Source organism: Theropithecus gelada, chromosome 7b (genome assembly GCF_003255815.1).
Source record: "Theropithecus gelada isolate Dixy chromosome 7b, Tgel_1.0, whole genome shotgun sequence".
Lineage (NCBI taxonomy): Eukaryota > Metazoa > Chordata > Mammalia > Primates > Cercopithecidae > Theropithecus > Theropithecus gelada.
The window spans coordinates 65,809,214-65,833,408 of NC_037675.1; the positions used below are offsets into that span (position 1 = coordinate 65,809,214).

Consider the following 24,195-nt stretch of genomic DNA (forward strand, 5'->3'; position numbering starts at 1 on the left):
TGCCTGGGATCAGTTTCTGAGTTTTTTAACAGGATTAGTGACTTGATTTTTAATATGTAACAAGAAGAGTACCCACTTTATTGACAACTATAAAATGATGTTCTATCTTTGTGCCTTGGGCTTTCTTTCTGAAGGAAAAGTGAAAGTAAAGATGACTTTACGTTTATTTTAGACATGGCCTCGCTCTGTCGCCCAGGCAATGGCATGATCATGGCTTACTGTGGCCTCAAACTCCTAGCCTCAAGCAGTCTTCCTGCCTTAGCATCCCAAGTAGCTGGAACTACAGGCACATGCCATCATACCCAGCTAATTTTTTATTTTCTGAAGAGGTGGGGGTCTCACTATGTTGCCCAGGGTGGTTTAGAACTCCTGGCCTCAAGTGATCCTCACCTCAACCTGGTATTACAGGCGTGAGCCACTGTGCCCAGCTTTAGTTTATTTGTAATGCTTTTTTACATCCTAGATGAGCACAATGCCTGGACTCCCCACCCGGCCCTGTTTTTATGATATTGATTTGGACCCTGAAACAGAACAGGTGAATGGATTATTCTAAACAGGTAAGTTGTTACTGGGTAAGAATTTTGCTTTTTTCCTTATGTAGCTTATTTATGAATTATAGAGCTCAAACTGACGCTACAAAAAATCACATTCTAATGCTTTCAAAACATTTCTTTTCAGACTTCCCTGAGGGGAGAGGGGATAGGAATGAGAGTTGGCAATAACCAATGAGTTGAAATATTTATATTTCAACACATTTTTGGAAGAAGTGCAGCATGGCTTGTCACAGGTTGACAGTGTAGGGGAGAAAACTGCTGTCCAATAAACTACAGAGGAAACTACAGGAGGCATTAGACTCCCTCTGCTGAAGCCCCAGGAGGCTTGGGGTTCAGAGTTGATGACACATTGCAGGTCAGGAACAGCTGATGGTCTATATACTCTGAATAGGGAGTTAGAAGGCAAGAGTTAGTAAATGTCTTAGGAAGTATAATAGAAAAGAGAAGGAAACAGGACCAATCTGGAAGTTCTTAGGGCCTTAGGTGAAAGGGCCCTGAGTACCAACTACAGTGAGTGACGTTGCATTGTTTGATATTTTTGAAATTTCAACAGGACGTGTCTCTCCTTAGGCAGGTCCTTGGGGCTGAAGAAGCAAGCTGCAGTGTGCACTTATATTCCTAGACACGTCCTGTTGAAATTTCAAAAATGTCAAACATGAAAATCCCAACATCTTTCTCCAGAGAATAAAAAAGTGTCTTGCCTATGAAAAAAATGAGAACTAGACTTAACACCCGTCTTATTGGCAATAAGAAGCTTTTAGACAATGGAGGAGTGTCCTGTAAGGTTACAGGGAAGATGACTTTCAACATGTGATCACACCTAACCGAATCTATCTGGATGTTTTCAGACATGCGAGGGTTTGCCGCCCCACATCTCTTCCTAAGAAGTTATTTAGCAATGTACTTAGCAAAATGAGGAATTAACCAAGAAAAAAGGAAGACATGAGTTTTGGGAAACTGAAGCCTCATTTGCACATTAGTGAAGGGGCATTCTGATAAGCATGCAAATGACCTAGAGTTACAAATCCAGTGTGGAACAGGATGGGGAAGGACCTGAGAAAAACTAGAAAAAGCTGGAAAAGACAAGGATATCAAATGGTCATAGTACAAAACAAAAGCTCTTGCATTATTTGAGAAATTTAAGGTCCAAGTAGAAGCAAACTGTAGTTTGATGCTAGAACACTATTCAAGTCCATTTATGGACATGTCCTAGAAGAGCTGGTGGTGGGAAAGGATGTAAATGTTAACAACTTTGGCAATGTGAGTGGGTAATGGTGCAGTATGGAAGGAACAGGAAACATTTCAGTGCTTAGAGAAAACATTATTTCTTGTTTGTTTTTCCTTCCAGATCCTCATCCATCTTCAGGAAGCCACTTTGAAAGTCTGGCCAGTGTCTATTCAGGCCCACTGGGAGTTAGGAAGCATAAGGAAGCCAAGAGAAGTCAGCCCCTGCCCAGAAACTAATAGTAGGAGTTTCCCCGGAAGTCATTTTCAGCCTTAATTCTCATCATGTATAAATTAACTTAAATCATGCACATGTCTATTTACTTTAGTGACGTTCCACAGAATAAAAGGAAATAATTTTGCCATCTTGGTGTTGCAATATGAATTACAGCCTTAACACACTGTGCCACAGGTCTCTGCCGTCCTTTGTGAGCTCATTTGTCAGGTAGACCCTTGGGCTGAAGATGCAAGTTGCAGTGTGCCCTTTATGATACTGTTGTGTTTAGAGGGAAATGTATGCATGCTTGTGTATTTCTGAGAGGACACACAATTCAGGGGACCTCCTGAGAGGGTCGAGTTGGAAGCTAATGACTTACCTTTTTATCTTATACCTTTCTATGTTGTTGAATTTTGTTTTTCTACCCTGAGGAAGTATTGCTTATACAAGTTTTTGCCTGAACTTCCTTGGAATTCCCATTTCTGTCACAGCTTTAGCACTCTATATTTAGAGTTCTCAAGAAGGATGGTCATACAGCACCAGCCTTAGGTGAGCCTCTATTCTGTTGGTGCAGCAAGTATTCATTGAGTTTCTTCTAAATGCCTGGGCTCTACCCTTCCCTACAGACTTTCTTTTTTTTCTTTTTTTCTTTTCTTTTTTTTTTTTGAGACGGTGTCTCTGTCACCCAGGCTGGAGTACAGTGGCGCAATCTCGGCTCACTGCAATCTCCATCTCCTGGGTTCAAGCGATTCTCCTGCCTCAGCCTCCCAAGTAGCTGGGATTATAGGCATGAGCCGCCATGTCTGACCTAGACTTTCTTTTTCCTAAAACATTAGTTTGGTAAAAACCACAATTACTTTTGCACCAACCTAATGTTTTTTTTCCTCCTCTTCTGGCTGGGCGTGGTGGTGGCTCATGCCCATAATCCCAGCACTTTGGGAGGCCTACGTGGGCAGATCACTTGAGGTCCGGAGTTCAAGACCAGCTTGACCAACATGGTAAAACCCTGTCTCTACCAAAAATACAAAAATTAGCTGGGTGTGGTGGCAGGCACCTATAATCCCAGCTGCTTGGGAGGCTGAGGCACGAGAATTGCTTGAACCCAAGAGTCAGAGGCTGTAGTAAGCTAGGATCATGCTGCTACACTCCAACCTGGGAGACAGAGCTAGACTCTGTCTAAAAAAATAAAAGGAAATATTTTTCCTTCTCTTCTTGTTCTTTATCTTCTATCTCTGTTCTTCCTCTCCCATTTGTTTCCTTCCCTTTTCCCCTCTGTCTTCCTCCACTGGATCCTTCCAGAGTATGCTGCCTGTCACTGGTGCCAGTGCTAAACCCTGCTGATGTTGGCAGAGCAGTATTTTTCCCAGTGACCTTGGTTTTATTATTTTTAATTCCCTAGGTCCACATCAATGTTGTAATACAGTCAATTTTACAGTCCACAGAAATGATAGCAGTGCCTTGAGAGGCATATGGCAAAGGGGTCACAATGCAGAGCCCCAGCTCTGTGGCGCAGAGCCTCACCCACCTCCCTGCCTCCACATCCTCACCATGGAAATAGGAGCACTGTTGGTACCTACCTCGTGAGGGCGGTTCTGGAATTACTCAAACACATCATCTAAGATGCTTTGTACAGGGCCTGGCACATTGTAAGCACTTGTCAGTTCCTGTTGCAAAGCATCATCCAGGCCCTGTTTGCACAGTTAATTGCTTCTGGTACTTTTTTTTTTTTTTTTTTTTTTTTTTTTTTTGAGACGGAGTCTCGCGCTGTGTCACCCAGGCTGGAGTGCAGTGGCGCGATCTCGGCTCACTGCAAGCTCCGCCTCCCAGGTTCAGGCCATTCTCCTGCCTCAGCCTCCGAGTAGCTGGGACTACAGGCGCCCGCCACCACGCCCGGCTAGTTTTTTGTATTTTTAGTAGAGACGGGGTTTCACCATGTTAGCCAGGATGGTCTCGATCTCCTGACCTCGTGATCCGCCCGCCTCGGCCTCCCAAAGTGCTGGGATTACAGGCTTGAGCCACCGCGCCCGGCGCTTCTGGTACTTTTTTTTTTCTGGTGGGAGTGACAAGAGTCGTGCTTTGTTGCCCAGGCTGGAGTGTAGTGGCGTGATCTCAGCTCACTGCAACCTCTGCCTCCCAGGTTCAAGTGATTCTCCCGCCTTAGCCTCCCAAGTATCTGGGATTACAGGTTTGCACCACCATGCCTGGCTAACTTTTTGTATTTTCAGTAGAGATGGGGTTTTGCCATGTTGGCCAGGCTGGTCTCAAACTCCTGGCCTCAAGTGATCCTCCCACCTTGACCTCCCAAAGTGCTGGGATTACAGGCGTGAGCCACTGTGCCCGACTGCTTTCTAGTACATTTCTTAAATGTCCTATGAAACTTCACCTGGAATGGGATTTGCTGGGAATTAATTTTATAGACAAGGGAAGGATGCAGTCTTGTTAGATATGGTGACTTAAAGATCATCTTAAAGGATTTAGGTTTTCTTATATTGCCAAAAACCACGTGGGTTTAAATCCTCAATACTGGTAGGGGCTGGGCATGGTGGCTCACACCTGTAATCCCACCACACTCAGCTGAGTTTTGGAGTTTTGTTTTTTGTAGAGATGGGGTCTCACTGTCTTGTCCAGGCTGCTGAGGCAGGAGGATCACTTCAGCCCAGGAGTTCAAGACTAACCTGGACAAGTCAGACCCCATCTGTACAAAAAACAAAACCCCAAAATTCAGCTGAGTGTGTGGTGCACGCTTGTAGTCCTAGCTGCTTGGGAGACTGATGTGAGAGGTTTGCTTGAGCCCAGGAGTTGGAGGCCACAGTGAGCTATGACTGAGCCATTGCACTCCAGCCTGCACAACAAAGCAAGACCCTCTGTCAAAATAAAAAAGAAATGTAGAAGCACTCGTGCTTGGGGTAACTATTAGCATGTGCTGGCAGAGAAGTTCTAGTGCCTTTACCTTGGTGCTAAGAGTCCCTCCAGAGAGTGGCTTCCCCGTGCCCTTTCTCTTCTCTGGGCTGCTAATGCCTTCCTTCCCCATATTAGTAATATTACTGATAAACAAATTGTGCATTCTGTGATCTCACTTCAGAGACTGTTTCTGTGCATTGAAGATGTACATACAGTCTTAATTCAAAAGAGATAACATTCATGTGCTGCCACATTAAACAGATTGCAACAGTATTACTACTGAGTTTGTGTTGACTCTGTGCAACCCTCATGGTGCCCAGGAACATATGAAACCACCAGAGACTTGGAGCCTCAGGTTCATTCAATGGCGTCCCAGGGAACGGGGTTGAAGGGCTTACTCCCAGAAGGCCTCTGAAATGTAAGAGCTATTAACAAGGAGTTGTAAGTCATTTTTGGTAGCTATAGGCCCAGGCAGTGGGTAGGTAGAGATCAAGATGGGAGAAATGGTAAGATCAGTAGAGTATTGTTCAGATAAATATGTAAGCTGGGCCGGGCGCGGTGGCTCAAGCCTGTAATCCCAGCACTTTGGGAGGCCGAGATGGGCGGATCACGAGGTCAGGAGATCGAGACCATCCTGGCTAACACGGTGAAACCCCGTCTCTACTAAGAAATACAAAAAATAGCTGGGTGAGGTGGCGGGCACCTGTAGTCCCAGCTACTCGGGAGGCTGAGGCCGGAGAATGGCGTGAACCCGGGAGGCGGAGCTTGCAGTGAGCTGAGATCCGGCCACTGCACTCCAGCCTGGGCGACAGAGCGAGACTCCGTCTCAAAAAAAAAAAAAAAAAAAAAAAAAAAAATATGTAAGCTGTTTTATTGGCACACTGTATCTGGTGATATTAACATGATAAGCTATAGTCTGGATACCAATTTCTCATCAGATTGGAGAAATATATTTATAGCCTATTTCCTGTTATATAATGAAAAGCTACTAATGGGGTAGTAGACAATGATATGGGTAATAGCTTAAACAGCCTTCGTTGTCACTTACCTGAATTCAGGAATGACAGGTTTCTTTCATGCATGAGGTACTGGATACATGAAACACACACACACACAGATATAGCATTGAGTTCTAGTCATATCCTAAAGAAAAACCATGGTGCGCTATGTTATAGTACTATACTATGTGTGAGTGACTCTGTGTGTTGGTGGAGGTCAGGGATGACTTGTTTGTAATATACCTTAAGGAAGTCTGTCTGAATTTGCCCTTTAAATACTAAATAAATTTACCTCTTACCTCAAACTGCCTTTCAGTTCCCTTTTACTAATTTTGTTTAAAAGAAAGGCAAGTGAAGGCCGGGTGTGGTGGCTCACACTTGTAATCTTAGCACTTCAGGAGATCAAGGCAGGAGAATTGCTTGAGCTCAGGAGTTCAAGACCAGCCTGAGCAACATAGGGAGAACCCCATCTCTACAAAGAAAAAAAAGAAGAACCTGGGCATGTGGTCGCATACCTGTGGTCCCAGCTGCATGGGAGGCTGAGGTGGGAGGATTGCTCGAGCCAGGGATTGTACCACTGCACTCCAGCCTGGGCAACAGAGCAAGACCCTGTCTCAAATAAAAATAAAAATAAGACAGCTATTCTACCCTGTCTTCACTTAAATAAGCTCATCTTATTTTTTGCCTGAAACTCTTGCAAACTCCCAGGACTGCTAGTTTTGAGATACCTTGGATCTCAATAAAGAATAGTTCTCAATTGCTTATGAGTATAATGTATTTCTTTTGGCTTAAAGTTCAACACTGGAAACAAGTAGGGCTAGCAACCCATAGAGAGATACGAAGACCATTTCCATAGGCGTGTTTGCTGAGTGAAGAAGGCTGACTGAATTTTTTTTTTTTTTCTTTTGAGACAGGGTCTCACTTTGTTGCCCAGGCTGGCGTGCAGTGGTACAATAGTGGCTTACAGCAGCCTTGACCTTCTGGGCCCAAGTGATCCTCCCATCTCAGCCTCCTGAGCTCCTGAGTAACTGGGACCATAGGTGCACCACCATGCCCAGCTAATTTTTAAAATTTTTTTGTCTCCCTACGTTGCCAAGGCTGGTCTCAAACTCTTGGACTCAAGCCATCCTCCTGCCTTGGCTTCCCAAAGTGCCGGGATTACAGGTGTGAGCCACTGCACCCGGCCCTGAATTCTTAATTACAACTAAACTAGATGCTTGTGGATTTTCCTGTTTTACAACTCTTGCCTCTTTAATCTGTAAATTTAAGATCTTGACAGTTTATATTTGGCTTTGCTTTTGTGTCCCAAGAGTTCTTTCCGTGATAAGCCTATGTGGAAACTACGGAACCTTACAAATATAAAACATTTCCAGAAAAACATACAAAAATGGACACCTGACATTTACACTCCCTAAGATCGTGATCCTCTTGAAGAAAGGAGATGAACGCGGCTGCTTTTCAGTAGTTCTTCACTCCACCTTACCAGGTTCTTCATCTGGATGCTATGCTGTGAGGGCCTGAGGAGGAGGCTGGGATTGTGATGGATCCTACTGGATTTTACAGCTGGAGCTCCCAGGAATGCCCTCATAGGGAATGTCCTGAAGGGAATCATGGGTAACTTGTAAGCTACCTCAACTTATTTTTGGAACTATGTAAGATATAAGATGGATAGAGCTGGGTTGCTGTGCCTTTCTCGCCTTGTCCGCATAGAGATGCAGCTGCTCCTGCAGGCCAAAGTTCTGCACGAATCACCTCCACCTGCTTCCCACTGGGAGACAAAGGTCTGAGAGCCTGTTTAGCGATGAACCACGATGATCTTTTTTTTTTTTTTTTTGAGACGGAGTCTCACTCTGTCGCCCAGGCTGGAGTGCAGTGGCCGGATCTCAGCTCACTGCAAGCTCCGCCTCCCGGGTTTACTCCATTCTCCTGCCTCAGCCTCCCGAGTAGCTGGGACTACAGGCGCCCACCACCGCGCCCGGCTACTTTTTTTCGTATTTTTTAGTAGAGACGGGGTTTCACCGTGTTAGCCAGGATGGTCTCAATCTCCTGACCTCGTGATCCGCCCGTCTCGGCCTCCCAAAGTGCTGGGATTACAGCCTTGAGCCACCGCGCCCGGCCTACGATGATCTTATACTCAAGTCACTCCTGAGAAAGTCGGGTTTCTTTCTGTTTCCATTTCTATATGTAATTTTCGCTTCAAACAAAAATGACCTCGCTATTCTATACACAGTTTTGAATCCTGCTTTTAAAATGCGATGTCTGCCTTGTCTTTAAATATTCTGAGGGGGAGGAGAGGACATGTGTAACAGGACTGTCTATAATTTGAAACCGGACCTCACCATTTAGCGTCTCAGAAACGCGGGGTTCATTGCCCTGGCCGCTCCCCGCCTTCCCTCCGCCCCCCAACCCCGCCCCGAGCCTTCGGCTGGCTCTCGCGGTCCCCGCCTCGGCGCTAATGTAGTCTGGCGGCAGAGATTGGCACCCGGGCGGAGCACGGTGGCCTTCCCCGCGGCAGACAGGCTGCTGCTGCAGGTGCGTCCCGGCGTCCGTGCCGCCCCCTGCCTCCCGCGGTCGCCCCGCCCCTGCCCGCCCGCTCGGCTCTGCTCCGCTCGCATTGGCGCTGCGGGCTGTCTGTCCCCGCGCGGTGGGGAGGGGGCGCACCCGGCGGCGGGCTCTGCAGAGGGCGCCTTGCTCCGGATGCGACCGCGGCTCCCTGGAGGCCTGGGCGCCGGGCCCCGCGAGCGCGCCGCCACCTTGGGAGCAGTGTTGGCCAAGGACCCCGACGCCCTACGTGAGTAAAGGCAGGGCGGGGAGCCTGCTGGAGAGGAGGGTCGGGGGCAGTGTCCGGTCAGCGGACCGCGGAGTGGGCAAGAGGCGCCCACTGGACATGGAGGATGTGAGCCCCCTGAGGTGCTGGGAGTAAGAACGCGGGAGGTCGCTTGTCCGCAGGAATCCGCGGCCAGAACGACCCTCATCAGGTCTGCCCACCTATCACCTTCGCGTTACAGCTTGTCTTAGAAGCATGAGTTGCCGGTGGCTTTTTTCCTTCTTTATCCCTCTTTGCGAAATGTGATTCTGGGTTTCTGGCCATTACATTATAATTCTGCAGACAGCTTGAAGCTGGGTTATCTGTTCCACGCCCCCGGCATTTTCCTTTTTGAGTACTTTATCCTGCGCTCTGTCTCCTGCCATAAGGGGCGTCAAGCCAGAATTCGAGATTCCTTCCTCCAGGAGGAAGCTTCGTGGTCCATATCTGGTGCTGGGAAAGATGCATTGCTTTCCTCGGGTAGTGGATGTTCTTTGCTGCTCAAGGGAAAAAGGAAAGGGAGTGTTTTCTGTGACATGAGACTTGAAATTCTATCAGGAAATGAGCACAGGGACTTTAAGATTTCCTGAGGCGATAAAGCTACCCTTGCTGGTTAAGAGCGAATCCTTTGCAGTCTGACATTCTGCAAAGTTTTAATGTCTACAGACTGCATTATTTTCCCCCTTCAGTTAAGTTTCTGTTTGGGCATTCGTTTTATTTCTAGTGTGTGAGACACATTCAAGTGAGCTTCTCAAACCATTGTCTTTGCGCAATCCACGTTAGTTTCAAATGATACACCCCTGAACATCTCATTTCAATATTTCTATTATGTGGTAATACAGCCTCTGCTTAACAAAAGTGCTCAGGTGTTGAAAACTCACAAGAGGTGAGAAGATTTAAACAGAGTTATCAGCTGAGGTTCTAGTGCTCACTGAAACATAAATGTGAGGAGAAACACTGTCAAATGTTCATATTTTAGTTCCGTCATTGTTCTAGAATGACTTTATCTTTCTGTTAGAGGCATACAGTATGAAACACCCAACCTAAGAGAATATTTACTTAGATCATAAACTGATTTTCAGGGTTCCAGTTCTTTCTACAGTTCATAAAATTATGGGTTACCCAAATGAAACTTCAGTGAAGGATTTACATAAAAACAATATAAAGAATGAGTCCCTTTGCTTATTTTAGGGCATCCACCCACTAAAATTCATAGGATCTTGGTTAGATAATCACTTCCCATTTCCATTCTTTGGTGCCATCATACCATTCTGAGGATTAAATTTTCAATACACTTTTGTATTATCTAACAGTTTGCCAATTGCATAGTTTATCAACCTATTTTTGGCTGTTAAATTAGTTCCTGAACCAAAAAAACAAAATATAAAGAATTTCAAAAGCTTGGTTTTCAAATAACAAGAACTCAGACTACTCTTGGTTCAATTATGAGTTGATAAGTGCCTTATGATTAAATGACCATTAATCAATTTTTAAATTTTTTTACTAATGAATATACTGCAGATTAGTATCCCCAAACAATCCATTTTCTGATGAAACTCTTAAAGCCCAGTTTCAGAACATAAGCTTTAAGCAACAAGCAATCTTGTGTTTAATCTGAGCTCTGTTACAGCTCTGCCCTAATCTCAGCCAAATTGCTTCATCTGTAGATGGTGATACCACCATCTTTGTAATATCGTGGTGAGGATTACAGATGTATATAAAAGTGTGTGCACCACCTAATACCCAAGAATTGCTCAATAAATGTCAGTTGTTGTTACTCTTACTGACCTCCAACTATGTGCAGATTATGGTGGAAACGTGATACAGCAAATACAGTACCTAAATGAAAATGTCAAAATTACACAACTAATTTAAGAGTGGGAAATGACAGTAATGCTAAATTTTCCTAAGAATATGTATGAAAAGTAGCACTTCCTTGATGGAACATACATTTTTAGAACAGAAACCTTATGTTATAATGGAAAAACTAGAGAGTCAAAGTCTCTAGTTCTAACTCTGGCTATGACCTTATCTAGCCGCATGGCTTTTAACAAGACAATTGCTCCCCTCTGGAGTTCAGTTTGTCATCTGGCTGGATTTGAGTAATCTCAAATAATCTCTAAAGTCCTTTGCAGCTTTAAAATTATTTATTGAGTGTGATAAAAAATACATTAGCTTGTTTTTCATCCTGCACTTCATTTTTTGTTCTTCCTGTTGTTTGCTTAATTTGCACTTTAGAGCCATAAGCAATTCACACAGACAACACAACTAAAGAACTAATAATATCAGACTTGCAGGGTAATCCAAAATGAAGTTTCAACAAAGAGGATAAAACAATAGAATCACATTGAACTCTTTAATAGGGCCAAAGTAAACCCCAACGTTTATTCTCCAGTCATTTCATTATTATATGGAAAATATGCCTGGTAGAATCTTATACATTCAGCTGAAATAGTCTCCATAGAAAATAATAGGCTCATAGTGAAATAAAATACCACTTTCTTTTCTCTCATCAGGTTGATCTTTAAATAAAGCAAAAATTTATTCAAGAAAGGGCTTTCATCAAGAAATTAAAGAGAGAAATTACAAGCAATAGAGAAACTGGGCATTTCTATACTAGAGAAACCACCTAAAATAACTGTATGGAGTAAGATGAAAGGTATGAATATGCCTGGATGAAATTTTACCTAGTGTGACATTTTTGCCCATCTTTTTGTCACAAAAGGCTGCTAAAGAAGAGAGAATATAGTTTTCTAGAGAGTAAGAGTACAGTGTAAAAATGGAAACCACAGTTTCAGAAATTCATGTAGAAAACAAGGATGAGAAGAGATCAGCAGAAGGTAGTCCTGGGGCTGAAAGACAGAAGGAAAAGGCATCCATGCTTTGCTTCAAGAGAAGAAAGAAAGCAGCTAAAGCACTGAAGCCCAAAGTTGGCTCTGAAGCTGCTGATGTGGCAAGGAAGTGTCCCCAAGAAGCAGGAGCTTCTGATCAGCCAGAGCCCCCACGGGGGGCCTGGGCCTCACTCAAACGTCTTGTAACACGCAGGAAAAGGTCAGAGTCTTCAAAGCAGCAGAAGTCATTGGAGGCTGAAGTGCAACCTGCAGTAAACGCTGAGGATGCTGATCTTTCTAAGAAAAAGGCAAAATCTAGACTTAAGATTCCCTGCATAAAATTCCCAAGAGGGCCAAAAAGGAGTAATCATTCCAAAATTACAGAAGACTCAGACTGCAGCATCAAAGTCCAGGAAGAAGCTGAAATTTTGGATATACAAACACAGACCCCATTGAATGATCAGGCAACAAAGGCTAAGTCAACCCAGGATCTAAGTGAAGGCATCTCACGGAAAGATGGTGATAAAGTCTGTGAATCAAATGTGAGCAATAGCATAACTTCTGGAGAGAAAGTGATTTCAGTAGAACTTGGATTAGATGATGGGCATTCTGCTATTCAAACGGGAACTCTAATCCTTGAAGAAATTGAAACGGTCAAGGAAAAACAAGATGTTCAACCCCAGCAAGCAGGCCCACTTGAAACTTCAGAAACAGACCATCAGCAAACAGTACTTTCTGATGTTCCACCTTTACCTGCAATCCCAGCTCAACAAATTATGGAAGAAGCCAGTAACAATATCCTAAAAAGTGCACCAAATGGGAAAGACTATGAAAGTAGAGAGATTGTGGCTGAAGAAACTAAGCCAAAAGATACTGAATTGAGCCAAGAATCAGATTTTAAAGAAAATGGGATCACTGAAGAGAAGTCCAAATTAGAAGAAAGCAAACGAATAGAGCCAATTGCTATTATTATTACAGACACTGAAATCAGTGAATTTGATGTTAAGAAATCAAAAAATGTCCCTAAGCAATTCTTAATTTCAACTGAAAATGAGCAAGTAGGGGTTTTTGCTAATGATAATGGTTTTGAGGATAGAACTTCAGAACAATATGAAACACTCTTAATTGAAACAGCCTCTTCTCTTGTCAAGAATGCTATTCAGTTGTCAGTAGAACAGCTGGTTAATGAAATGGCCTCTGATGATAATAAAATAAACAATCTTCTACAGTGACTTACTCTCCAGAGTCATGGCAGGAAAAACAAGCTTAATGAAGAATTCTTTTATACATTTGTGGCATTTCTTACTCAGTAACAAATGAGAGATTTATCATCTCTAGAACTTAAAAGGTACAATTCCAGCGCAGAAGTGCTAAAGATTAAGTCAAGTTTATAAAACTCTACCACTGAAATGCAGTCACTTCTGGATTGGAGGAAGTCAGCACAGATTGCAGTGTAAAGTGACATAACATACAGGGAGTTGCTAAAACGGCATATGGAGATTGGAGTGCTTTGGGGGAGGAAGATGTATTTATTGAGCACTTATGGTATGCCATAAGCTTTTTAATGACCTCTGATATAACAAAGTCTGGTTTCCTTTTGATAATTCAGCTGTGTATAGGCTAACATCACATTGAGTTTTTAAAAACTTATTTTTACAGTGCACATATATGTTGTTTAAAATGGTGAATAAGGTGAGCTACTTTTGTGAATGTGATTTGTAATTGTTACATTCCTAAGCAGTAGGCTTAACTCAAAAAATACATTGCATTTTCCCAATTTCAGCAGATAGTGTGCAGAATACGCATATTGAAATTAAACGTGAGTGGTTTTCTAGTCTTAAGTCCCTTATAAGAGCTATTTGGCCGGGTGTGGTGGCTCACACCTATAATCTCAGCACTTTGGAGGCCAAGGAGGGTGGATCAGCTAAGATCAGGAGTTTGAGACCAGCCTGGCCAATGTGGTGAAACCCCATCTCTACTGAAAATACAAAAATTAGCTGGGCGTGGTGGCGTGCGCCTGTAATCCCAGCTACTTGGGAGACTGAGGCAGGAGAATTGCTTGAACCCGAAAGGTGGAGGTTGCAGTGAGCCAAAATTGCACCACTGCACTCCAGTCTGGGCACCAGAGCAAGACTCCATCTCAAAAAAGAAAAAAAAAAAAAGGAGAACCATTCACAAATCCTTCAATCAGGCAAACTGTTACTAAGTGCAAAAGTGTAGAAACAAGGAGTGGGTTTTTCCCTCTCTTCTTTCTGCCTCAACAGATCTGTATATATCCATTTCTGCATGGATTTATCTGTGAAAAGTTAAAAAACGAAACAGCAAAAACAAAACAAGGGGAATATTATTCTTCATCCGGGAGAAGGGAAAATTCCCAATTAAATTATCATAGGTAATATAGGATTCATCTTGCAGAATTACTTCTTTAAGGGCCATATTCATCAACCTCTCTCCAAAGAGGCGAGAGTAGATTCAAAGCCAGGCTGGTAGTAATGGTCCCGGAAAATCCTAATAATCTAGTGCAAATATTATTTATTTTTGGCCAAAAATGAGCCATGAATGTGGGTGAATAGAAAGTGAAAAGTTAAAGCACATTATAATTTAAATGTCAATATTACTTCCTGTCTGTGTGTTGAGAGAAACCAGTAAAAATCATTTTACATGGATATTGAAAATTAACTTTTTCATCACTATTTTCCTTTCTTTTCTTTTTTTGAGACAGCGTCTTGCTGTCACCCAGGCTGGAATGCAGTGGCGCAAGCTCCACCTTCTGGGTTCATGACATTCTCCTGCCTCAGCCTCCCAAGTAGCTGGGACTACAGGCGCCTACTACCACGCTAGGCTAATTTTTTGTATTCTTAGTAGAGACGGGGTTTCACCCTGTTAGCCAGGATGGTCTCGATCTCCTGACCTCGTGATCCTCCCGCCTCGGCCTCCCAAAGTGCTGGGATTACAGGCATGAGCCACTGCACCCGGCCTTCATCACTATTTTCAATCCAGATATACTTTACAAAAATGAGAAGGGCTTATTTGCATTTTTATTTACATATTGAAAGGGAAGCATCTGATCTCATCAATGATTGCCATATTTTTTGAAAAAGTAATCCTATTTCAATCTTTCCTTGTGTGAAATGGCCATAATACCACAATGCACTTCCCTACCTCACAGGTTAGGATTCAAAGTGTGTATTCCCCCATTGTGTAAATTGAGTGATTGTGTTACTACTTGAAACAGATGAAGTAAGGTATGTAAGGTATTTGTTCAAGATGTAAGGTATTTGTTCAAGAGCTCCATGTGGAGGAAAGAATGCAAATTAGATGATTTTAAATGATCTGGGTGAATTCTTGCATTGTGTATGGATTGCATATAGAAAGTATTTGCTATTTTGTCCTACAGAATCAGCTTCGTTTCTTTCTGTAAATACATATTGACACCTCTATCAAAAGAAACTAATCTGACTTTGAAATTGAACCAAATCATGGATATTATTAGCAAGATTCTTTGCTGAAGTGCAAAAATATTTCCCCCAGATTTTCCTACCTTCACGCTTATAATCTTGGGGGGGGGGAATCCTTCAATTTAGCAAGATGAAAAGTGTGTCATTCAAAACACATGACCCAAGAAGTCAATTTCTTTTAATTGTACAACTTTTGAACATTAAAAAAAAAAAAGACGAAGTCATCTTCTCTGAAAACACTATTTAACTCACTATATATGGTGCTAATGGACTTGGACAGCTACCAACTATCATATTTAAAAGTGAACAATTTAAAAAACCTGACTAAGGTTGGTGCATTTTACAGTGTATTGAAGAATCCTGTCCTCATTTACTGCAAGGATGCCTCCAAGCCAATACACTTGCATTGTAAATGTTTAATAATCTCATGAACAAGCAAAAAGTATAGCACTTACCGTTATTGAAAATATTTTGGGGGATTTTAAAAAAAACAGATAAATGGTAAATATGTGTATTGAATTTTTTGGTTAAGAAAGTAAAATTTTATCTAATGCTAGGTTTTTACTTTTTTCACTGTGGTTTAATATATATTTTTGTTTAGAATGTATTGATTGTTTTTATGATGAGATGTATATTTTACTTGCATTCATTCTTAAGTGGTTTCTGTTTTTCTATTGAGAATAGCTGTTGAATTAAGTACGATTTCAGTTAGAAAAAGGAATTCAGAAATTAATTGGTCTCAATCAGATTATATGTGCTACATGGCCAAATCCTATTACAGTGAATTCTAAGGTGATTCAAATTGTTTTATTGTTATAGAAATATGCAGAAATCAGGCCGGGCGCGGTGGCTCAAGCCTGTAATCCCAGCACTTTGGGAGGCCGAGACGGGCGGATCACGAGGTCAGGAGATCGAGACCATCCTGGCTAACACGGTGAAACCCCCTCTCTACTAAAAAATACAAAAACTAGCCGGGCGAAGTGGCGGGCGCCTGTGGTCCCAGCTACTCGGGAGGCTGAGGCAGGAGAATGGCGTGAACCCGGGAGGCGGAGCTTGCAGTGAGCTGAGATCCGGCCACCGCACTCCAGCCTGGGCGACAGAGCCAGACTCCGTCTCAAAAAAAAAAAAAAAAAAAAAAGAAATATGCAGAAATCAGATGGCTTCAAAGTCATAAAATATTTTTCTTGTAATAGTATTTAAGCAATTTGACCTTATATGCAAACATTAAGTGAATATAAATAGGTTCTGGTTCAATTCATGTCCATTTAATGACATTAAAATAATTATTAGGAACACCACATGAATTTTCATTTACATTTGCTGTGGTATAAATTCTGCTTTTAATGAATGTTTATTTATTTATTAGCCATAATTAAGTTTCTCTTTGAACCCAGAATTTTACAAGGCTGGGGGTTGGGGACAGGGATTATTGGATATGTGTTAACTTTTTCAGCATATTATCATACCTCTTTTAAGAGTCAAGTATTATTCACTTTGCTTCTTACAACCCAGAGAAGGTGAAAATTCTCCTCTATTTTATGTAGCACTATTCACTTGACATTTTTTCAAAGCACTTTATAGGATATAAAAATAGTACCCTAAGTAAAGGTAGCAGAAAACAAAAGAACTTTCAAACAGAAATTATGTTCCCTGCCACCTCCTCCACCTCAAAGAATAATAAGCATGTGGCACAAAATGGAGTTCTTCAGAAAAGCTGTCTGCATAATTTTCCTTCAAGGTAATGTGTTTGACAGCATGAAGTTTGTGATGATCTTACTTGGTCTACTATTTAGTGGAGTCTTAGAATCTCTTTTATTTACTTCTGAGACATTGTTATTTCACCAGTATATGTGAACAGGCTTGCTAAAGGCATTAAAGATATGGATCATGAGGGCACCAAATTGGCTTCTGTATGCAATCCAGCATTAACTTCATCCATAAATTTCTAACTTCAAGTTGCCTTATTTTTTATAGTTAAGAATGTTTTTAGAGGTTTACAACAGAATTTTAAAAATAATTGTCAGGCTTTAGAATCCCATTGTTTGAAAAGATCCTTTTAATGTCAACTTTATTGAAATATGTAGTCTACTTTCTAATTTCATCTGATACTCAATACAGCAGGATTTGATTTTTCTGCCTGCCATTTCTGCATTAAAAAAAAAAAAAATCCTCATTTAGGATTTAGAGTTATTTGGGTTCAAATTCCTATGATGTTTTATTGGGTAACATGAAGTCTCTTATACATAATTCAAAATTTCAATCCATGATATATTTTATGGTACATTTTTGAAAAGAAAATTTGTAATGCTCCTTAGTTACAAAAATTAGAAGGAAGCTACATAAAATGCAGGTGTCCTAATTAAATTTAATTTAATTCAACACACGTATTAGGCAAAACTCATACCTAACACTATTTGATAAGGGGGACAGGCTCCCTGCTCTCCAAGAGCTCAACCTAGGGAGCAATGACAACAGAAACTGGGTTGGGGTTAAGGCAAAGAGCCATGGATAATGCTGCAACATGAGTGGCATAGACGGGAGTACACAGAGAGAGCAATTAATTTTGGTGTGGGGAAGGTGGTGATCTGAATACAGCAGCAGTTTGAAAGTGTTCCATTTTTAAATAAACAGTATGCTCATTTTTTGATTTGTGACTAGGTGTAGAAAAAAGCCTGCATAGTGTTACATATTTATAGTAGTTCTTTGTAAAAACGTTAAGTGGATGAGCTATTATGAAAGTAAAAGTTTCAATTTTTTCTCATTAAAATTAGTACTAAATTACTGTGGATCAGATGATAATATTAAATAATACTCTGTAGAAAAAACGTTTCAAGTTGAATTAATTTATGTACTGATTATTAATACAGAATAAATGTTATATTGACTCATGTTTGTTTATTCAGATCTTTTAAAAGAACTGTGGGCAAACTATGTTCATTTCCTAAAACTACAAAGATCACATTGATGGAACTACTGAGTTCGCACTACCAAAAGTTCTACTCTGCTAATTGGAAATTGGACAGAGATTTCACAGTAACACTCCTAAAACAGTCCTTCAGCAAGAGAAATAAAAACACCTAAAATGTTGAACTAATTCAACCAAAAGGGCAGTTCTGAATTTGATGACATTTGTGAATCTGACAAAAACACACTGTTTTCATCTCTTGCTATACTAATTAGTTGTCTTTTCTGCATTAACCTATGAATTGTTAATAATCTTTATGATTTTTCAAATGACTAATCAATGTGAAAATGCTAGAATTATTCAGATGGTACGTACTAAAGGTGGGTGTTTAAAAAGTTCTGTATTTACTAAGGCACTGATTTCATTTTGGTAATGTTAACACCCTAACTTTTCGTAACCACAGCCCAATGATAACAATCAGGCTCTAGGAAGGAGTGTACTTTCCAAATCTTGGGACCAATTTAAAACTTGATAGTACCTTAAAAGTCGTAAAACTAAATCTGGCTTCAAAGCAAAATGCCTTCTTAATGTACAAACATGGTAATAGCGTAGCTAATATTTCACATTTTGCAGGATTTTTAAAAGTTTTATGGTCCAGCGCGGTGGCTCATGCCTGTAATCCCAGCACTTTGGGAGGCCAAGGCGGGCGGATCACAAGGTCAGGAGATCGAGACCATCCTGGCTAACATGGTGAAACCCCCGTCTCTACTGAAAATACAAAAAATTAGCCGGGCGTGGCAGCGTGTGCCTGTAGTCCCAGCTACTCGAGAGGCTGAGGCAGGAGAATGGCATGAACCTGGGAGGCGGAGCTTACAGTGAGCCGAGACCACGCCACTGTACTCCAGCCTGGGCGACAAAGCGAGACTCTGTCTCCAAAAAAAAAAAAAAAAAGTTTTATTAAATCTCATCTTCTTGGTTTAAAAAAAAAAAGATACACTACACTTCACAAAACTTGTCCTCACAGGCAATTCTGTTAATCCCTTTTTAGACCTACCTTTAATGCTGACGTCTGGAGTCCCCAGCCCTTCTGTGAATACCTACTTTTCTTTCTTTTTTCCTTCCTGAAAGCTTAAGCTTACTGAGGGTTAAGTTCCTGAGCTTAGGAAAGAGAGTATGCGTGTTTGTACACTACACATTCACAGAAAGTCCTCTGCAAAACTGGGTGTGGGCACAATGAGCAGTGAACGGAAACCTAGGTGAGGAGAGGACGGTGTGGCGCTGAGCCTGGGAAACTCCCAGCCTTAAAATTGTCTCCATAAACTCCACCCTATCAATCGGAGCAGTGTCCCCCAGTTTCAGGACATTAGCAAGACTAGATGCACTTTCCCCACCACTTGCTTTGTGGTGAAACTCAAAAAGAACTTTTGGCCTTGATCTGACAGTGCTACTACGGGAGAAGGATTATACACTTTTCACAGCTGTACTTGTGGTCTTAGGACCCAGGCCTTCCATTTCTGCACTCCTGGGAGATAGGGAGCACAAGGTGACACCGAAGCAGATGCAGTCATTTGTACACTTGTAACCGAACCTTTTATTCCCCAATCCCTAGTCTGACATCTAGGCTGTTAGGTCACAGAAAGGTCTGGTTAGTATGGCTACACGTGGGTTTCTGTACCATATCTGTGATAACCATCACAATGCAGCTTCAGGCATGCATGTGCTGCTAATCAAATATCTATAAATTACAATGCAAAGGTTCCATATGGAATGGCCATTTGCAGCATAAAAACTTTAGAATATCACTTCTGTTTAAACAGTTCTTTCAAAACTAGAGTATTTCTATCCTCCTGACAGAATGACTAAGTTAGAACTGCCTTGTACTCTATATGGCTGAGATGCAGAAAATGCCAAAACAATTGGTCACGACTCAATTCAGGTAAAAAAAAGTCAACCTGAGTTTTTGATCTTTTATCCAAATGTATCCTAAATGGCCTTATCAGTAATTGTCCTGATTTCAGGGTGAATTTATTTAGAATTCTTTAAAAAACCCTCAGTATCTGGCTGTTGTGTTTTTCCTGAAGGATTACCAGTGAATAATGATAATCATTAGGGTTCATCAAACTCTAAGACATATTTTTCTGAGTGGTATGAATCTTTTTCTCATTGAGGTATAATTTACATACAGCAAAATCCGTCCTTTTAATACAAGTTCTACCAATTTCGACCAAGACATTAGTTGTGTCACCTATGGGTAATTTTAAATCTTATTCTGATTTCTATACCACTTGTCTTAGTTTAATCCTGACTATATCAGTGAAAACTGCTACTTGCTGCAGAAATCCAAAATAAGGGCTTCTTAAACCCAATGTTTAAACCAGGATAAGGAAACGCAAGGCTGTCATGCACAGCTGTGTCATCGGCACAGCACAACTTTGGGAGAAGCCTTCATTCAATTGAGGCACCCCTAGCACTGTGTTGTGTACTGTCTGTATGGCCATCATGGTGGCTCTGAGTGTAGCCAGCAGCTTGAGAGAGCAGCAAAAACTGTGGTATGTTGATAGTGAAATAGGAGATATTTAAGATTTAAAAAAAGGATTCTTCCCTTTATATGTCTTTCCTCATAGACTTTAAAATACTGTGATAGAGAGGACAGAAACCACTGAGCTCATACCACCAGACCACACACATGTGAAAAAAGAGCAATGTTGGGAAATGAGAACTGGTCAGCTAGGAATATTGTTGAGATTCACTCCCCTCGAATCTTTGATCTGCATTGTAAAACCTCTCCCCTTGCCTTTGCAAATATATTTTCGCCTTCAAAAAGTAACCGGTGTGACTTCACTTTCTACAAAACCACTCCAGGTTCTTCAGGTTTTCCTCCCTATATAGTAGTTCATAAATGCCAGTTCAAAAAAAATTTTTTTAATTACCTGCATATGGTCTGAACTAAGTTTCATATGGCTTCCACTACAGAAAAAATGTGGCAGAGCTAAATGCACAAGATCCCATTCCTCAAAGGCCTGCTGGATGCACATAAATCTGACAGGGAACCTCCTGAAACTTGGTAATAACACAGACCAGACAAGGGATGACGACCACAGTGGGTGAGAGCAATCTTCTCCAGCCTCCCTCCTGGCACAAGCCTCTCCTGTTTCCAGGACAGTAGGGACACACCAGTTGTACAGAAAATCTCTCTTGGAGCAGTGTAATTCCTTCAGGCATGTGACATGAAAGGACACCATGGTGTTCCAGTAGCTTAACACTTTATTATTTTGATACAATATCACCAAATTGTTTCAATGAAAAAAGTTTCAAACTTGTATAAACAGTGGAAGAGAATGTATCTGAGGGAGAGTGGGTTCATTTTCCAAGTTGGCTTATCAGCTGTAAAATAAACTTAGGAGAAGCAATTGGTGATTAGGTACGAAGTCCTAGGATGATGAGAATAATATTGTAATCAGAAATGAAGGGGGAGGCAGACTGTATTCACTCAGTATTGGAAGGTGAGAAGAGTTGAAGGTAAGAAAACTCTTAACTTGGGGGGAGGGGGGAGGGATTGCATTGGGAGTTATACCTGATGTAAATGATGAGTGCTGACGAGTTGATGGGTGCAGCACACCAACATGGCACAAGTATACATATGTAACAAACCTGCACGTTGTGCACATGTACCCTAGAACTTAAATTAAAAAAAAAAAAACTATTCAGAATGGAATGGGTTGGAAAGTATGAGAGAAGAAAGTCAGTTGTTGAACCATAGTTGGAAAATAAAGTAAATTTCAGTAGGTAACATACTGGCCTACCTCATAGATTGTAGATGTACAAAAAATGAACAAAAGGCAAGAAAGAGGCAAGGGAGCGTATTTACTCAAATGTCCTTCAATCTGTCTTGACCAGGCAGAACACCAAAAACTGAGTGTGATGCCTGATTAGAAGAGCCCAAATTCCAAGGCCTCACAGTTAATGACTTGGAAAAATCTTCAGAAATGCTCAATGTATCACAATAATGTGATATTTTAAAAAGTTATCTGCTGAGATATGTACATGTAAATCAGAGGCATCTTGATTAAAGAGGGATGTCAAGATATTGCAGTACCTTATGAAATTTTAAGAAAATTCTCATTAGTCTTGACTCTATAAAGCATGATCCAAAAGTAGCTAAGCCCTAAATAATATTTACTATTAATAGTAATGCTGAATTCAAGTATAATGAACTTTTTAAAGGTACACTGGTGCCACCTTTTGGCCAGATTAAAAATTTACAGAAATTATAACCTACAATCTCAATTTCATGAAGAGACCTCTTTGGAGACACAATTATTTAGTTGAAACATTATATGAATAGTTTCAAAACTGTCTTGCTCATTAATACATCTCTGATTTTTAATAATCACATTTATTCCTTTTTAATAATCACATTTTTATCTTTTAAAAGCTGGGATCAAGGATATTACAAATAGAATTTAATTCTGAACACATCTCATACTCCAATACTTACTCTAAACATGACTGGGATAGAAATCCCCCAAATTAGGTTTCTTTGTATTCTTTTATTTCTGACAACCATCACAAAACTTACTTTAAGATCTTAGGTCAACCTCAGCTCTAATGACATTTTGAGGTACATATTCTTTATTGTGGGAAGCTGTCCTCTGCACTGAGATGTTTAGCAGCATCCCTGGCCTCCACCTACTAGATGCCAGTAGCAGCCTCCCTCATTGCCCACCCAACTGTGACAACCGAAAACATCTCCACATCGTCAAATGTCTCTATGGTGGGGGGATAGCCTTGTGTAATGGTTAATTTTGTGTCCAAATGACTGGGCCATGGGGTGCCCCAATAGTTAGTCAAACATTATTCTGGGTGTGTCTGTGAGGGTGTTCTGGAGGGAGATTAAAATCTGAATCAGTAGACTGAGTAAAGAAGATCACCCTCCCTGACGTGGGTGGCTCTCATTCAATCAGTTGAAGGCCAGAATAGAATAAAAATAGACCTTCTCTGGCCTGACTGCTTGAGCTGCAATTATTGGTCTTTTCCTCCCTTTGGACCCAAATGGAAACATCAGCTCTTCTTGAGTTTCAGGCCTGCCAGCTTTTGGACTGGAACTTACGCCATAACCTCTCCTGGTTCTCAGGTCTTCAAATTCAGACTGGAACATCACTGACTCCCCTGGCTCTCAGCCTCCCAACTGCAGATCTTGGGACTTCTCAGCCTCCATAATTGCATGAACCAATTCCTTGTAACAAATCAATCTCTTTCTCTTAGTTCTACCTGTTGTTTCTTTCTTTTTCTGGAGAATCCTGACTAATATACCTCAGTTGAGAACTACTATTGTGGATCATGTTACTGGGGGCAAAAGGCGATACAGTAGACTGTAAATAGAGAAGAAAGCAGCAGCTGGGCACAGTAGCTCACACCTGTAATCCCAGCACTTTGGGATGCTGAGGCAGGCGAATCACAAGGTCAGGAGTTCGAGACCAGCCTGGCCAACATGGTGAAACCCTGTCTCTACTAAAAATACAAAAAATTAGCTGGGCGTAGTGGCAGGCACCTGTAATCTCAGCTACTCAGGGGGCCGAGGCAGGAGAATAGCTTGAACCTGGGATGCGGAGGTTGCAGTGAGCTGAGATCACTCCACTGCACTCCAGCCTAGGCAACAGAGCGAGAATCCATCTCAAAAAAAAAAAAAAAAAGAAGAAGCAAAGCAAGAAACTTCTGGGAAATGACGAGATACTATCTTTCTTTCCAGAGACAGCAGTTGGAAAGCATTTGGTTAGGACATCAATTTTCTATTAACACAGATTATGGTTGGTAAGAATTAGGCCCACGAATGCATTCTTGCATCACACCTCCAAAATGTTACCCAGTACAAAGACTACTTACCTCAACACCAGGAACACAACATTTGTCAAACACTGATGTAAAATAAGAACACATTCTACAAGCTGAGCTAATAAACTTTCGATTAAGTCACATTAATTTGTCTTGATAAAATAAATGAAATTCATTGTTTCCATTTTTCCATTCCAACTAGAGGATACACAACATTTTTTTTTTTTGAGGTGGAGTCTTGCTCTGTCGCCAGGTGGAGTGCAGTGGCGCGATCTTGGCTCACTGCAACCTCTGCCTCCCGGGTTCAAGCAATTCTCCTGCCTCAGCCTCCCTAGTAGCTGTGACTACCTGCACGCGCCACCACACCCAGCTAATTTTTTGTATTTTACTAGAGATGGGGTTTCACCGTGTTGTCCAGGATGGTGTCGATCTCCTGACCTTGTGATCTGCCCGCCTGGGCCTCCCAAAG

General features: G+C 41.5%; 2 protein-coding genes across 3 annotated transcripts in view; both read left to right on the forward strand.

Moving 5' to 3' along the window:
• Positions 1-2,145, forward strand: part of MTHFD1 (methylenetetrahydrofolate dehydrogenase, cyclohydrolase and formyltetrahydrofolate synthetase 1) — a 76,405-nt gene extending 74,260 nt beyond the window's left edge. Inside the window, exons 27-28 of one of the 2 annotated variants that reach the window (XM_025391198.1) lie at positions 464-557; positions 1,903-2,145. In XM_025391198.1, the coding sequence (XP_025246983.1) occupies positions 464-553 (90 nt within the window). In that variant the 3' untranslated portion in view covers positions 554-557; positions 1,903-2,145. Of the gene's footprint in view, positions 1-463; positions 562-1,902 lie in introns of both variants that reach the window. The other variant, XM_025391199.1, reaches the window with a different exon arrangement.
• Positions 2,146-8,570: 6,425 nt separating this feature from the next.
• On the forward strand, positions 8,571-12,763 carry AKAP5 (A-kinase anchoring protein 5). The gene is made up of 2 exons (XM_025391209.1): positions 8,571-8,685; positions 11,217-12,763. Exon 2 carries the CDS (start codon positions 11,480-11,482, stop codon positions 12,761-12,763), a length of 1,284 nt encoding a protein of 427 aa, XP_025246994.1. The 5' UTR covers positions 8,571-8,685; positions 11,217-11,479.
• Positions 12,764-24,195: the final 11,432 nt, after the last annotated feature.

Excerpts from the sequence above, each read along its gene's own strand:
- AKAP5 (XM_025391209.1), top strand. The coding sequence starts at position 11,480 with ATGGAAACCACAGTTTCAGAAATTCATGTAGAAAACAAGGATGAGAAG.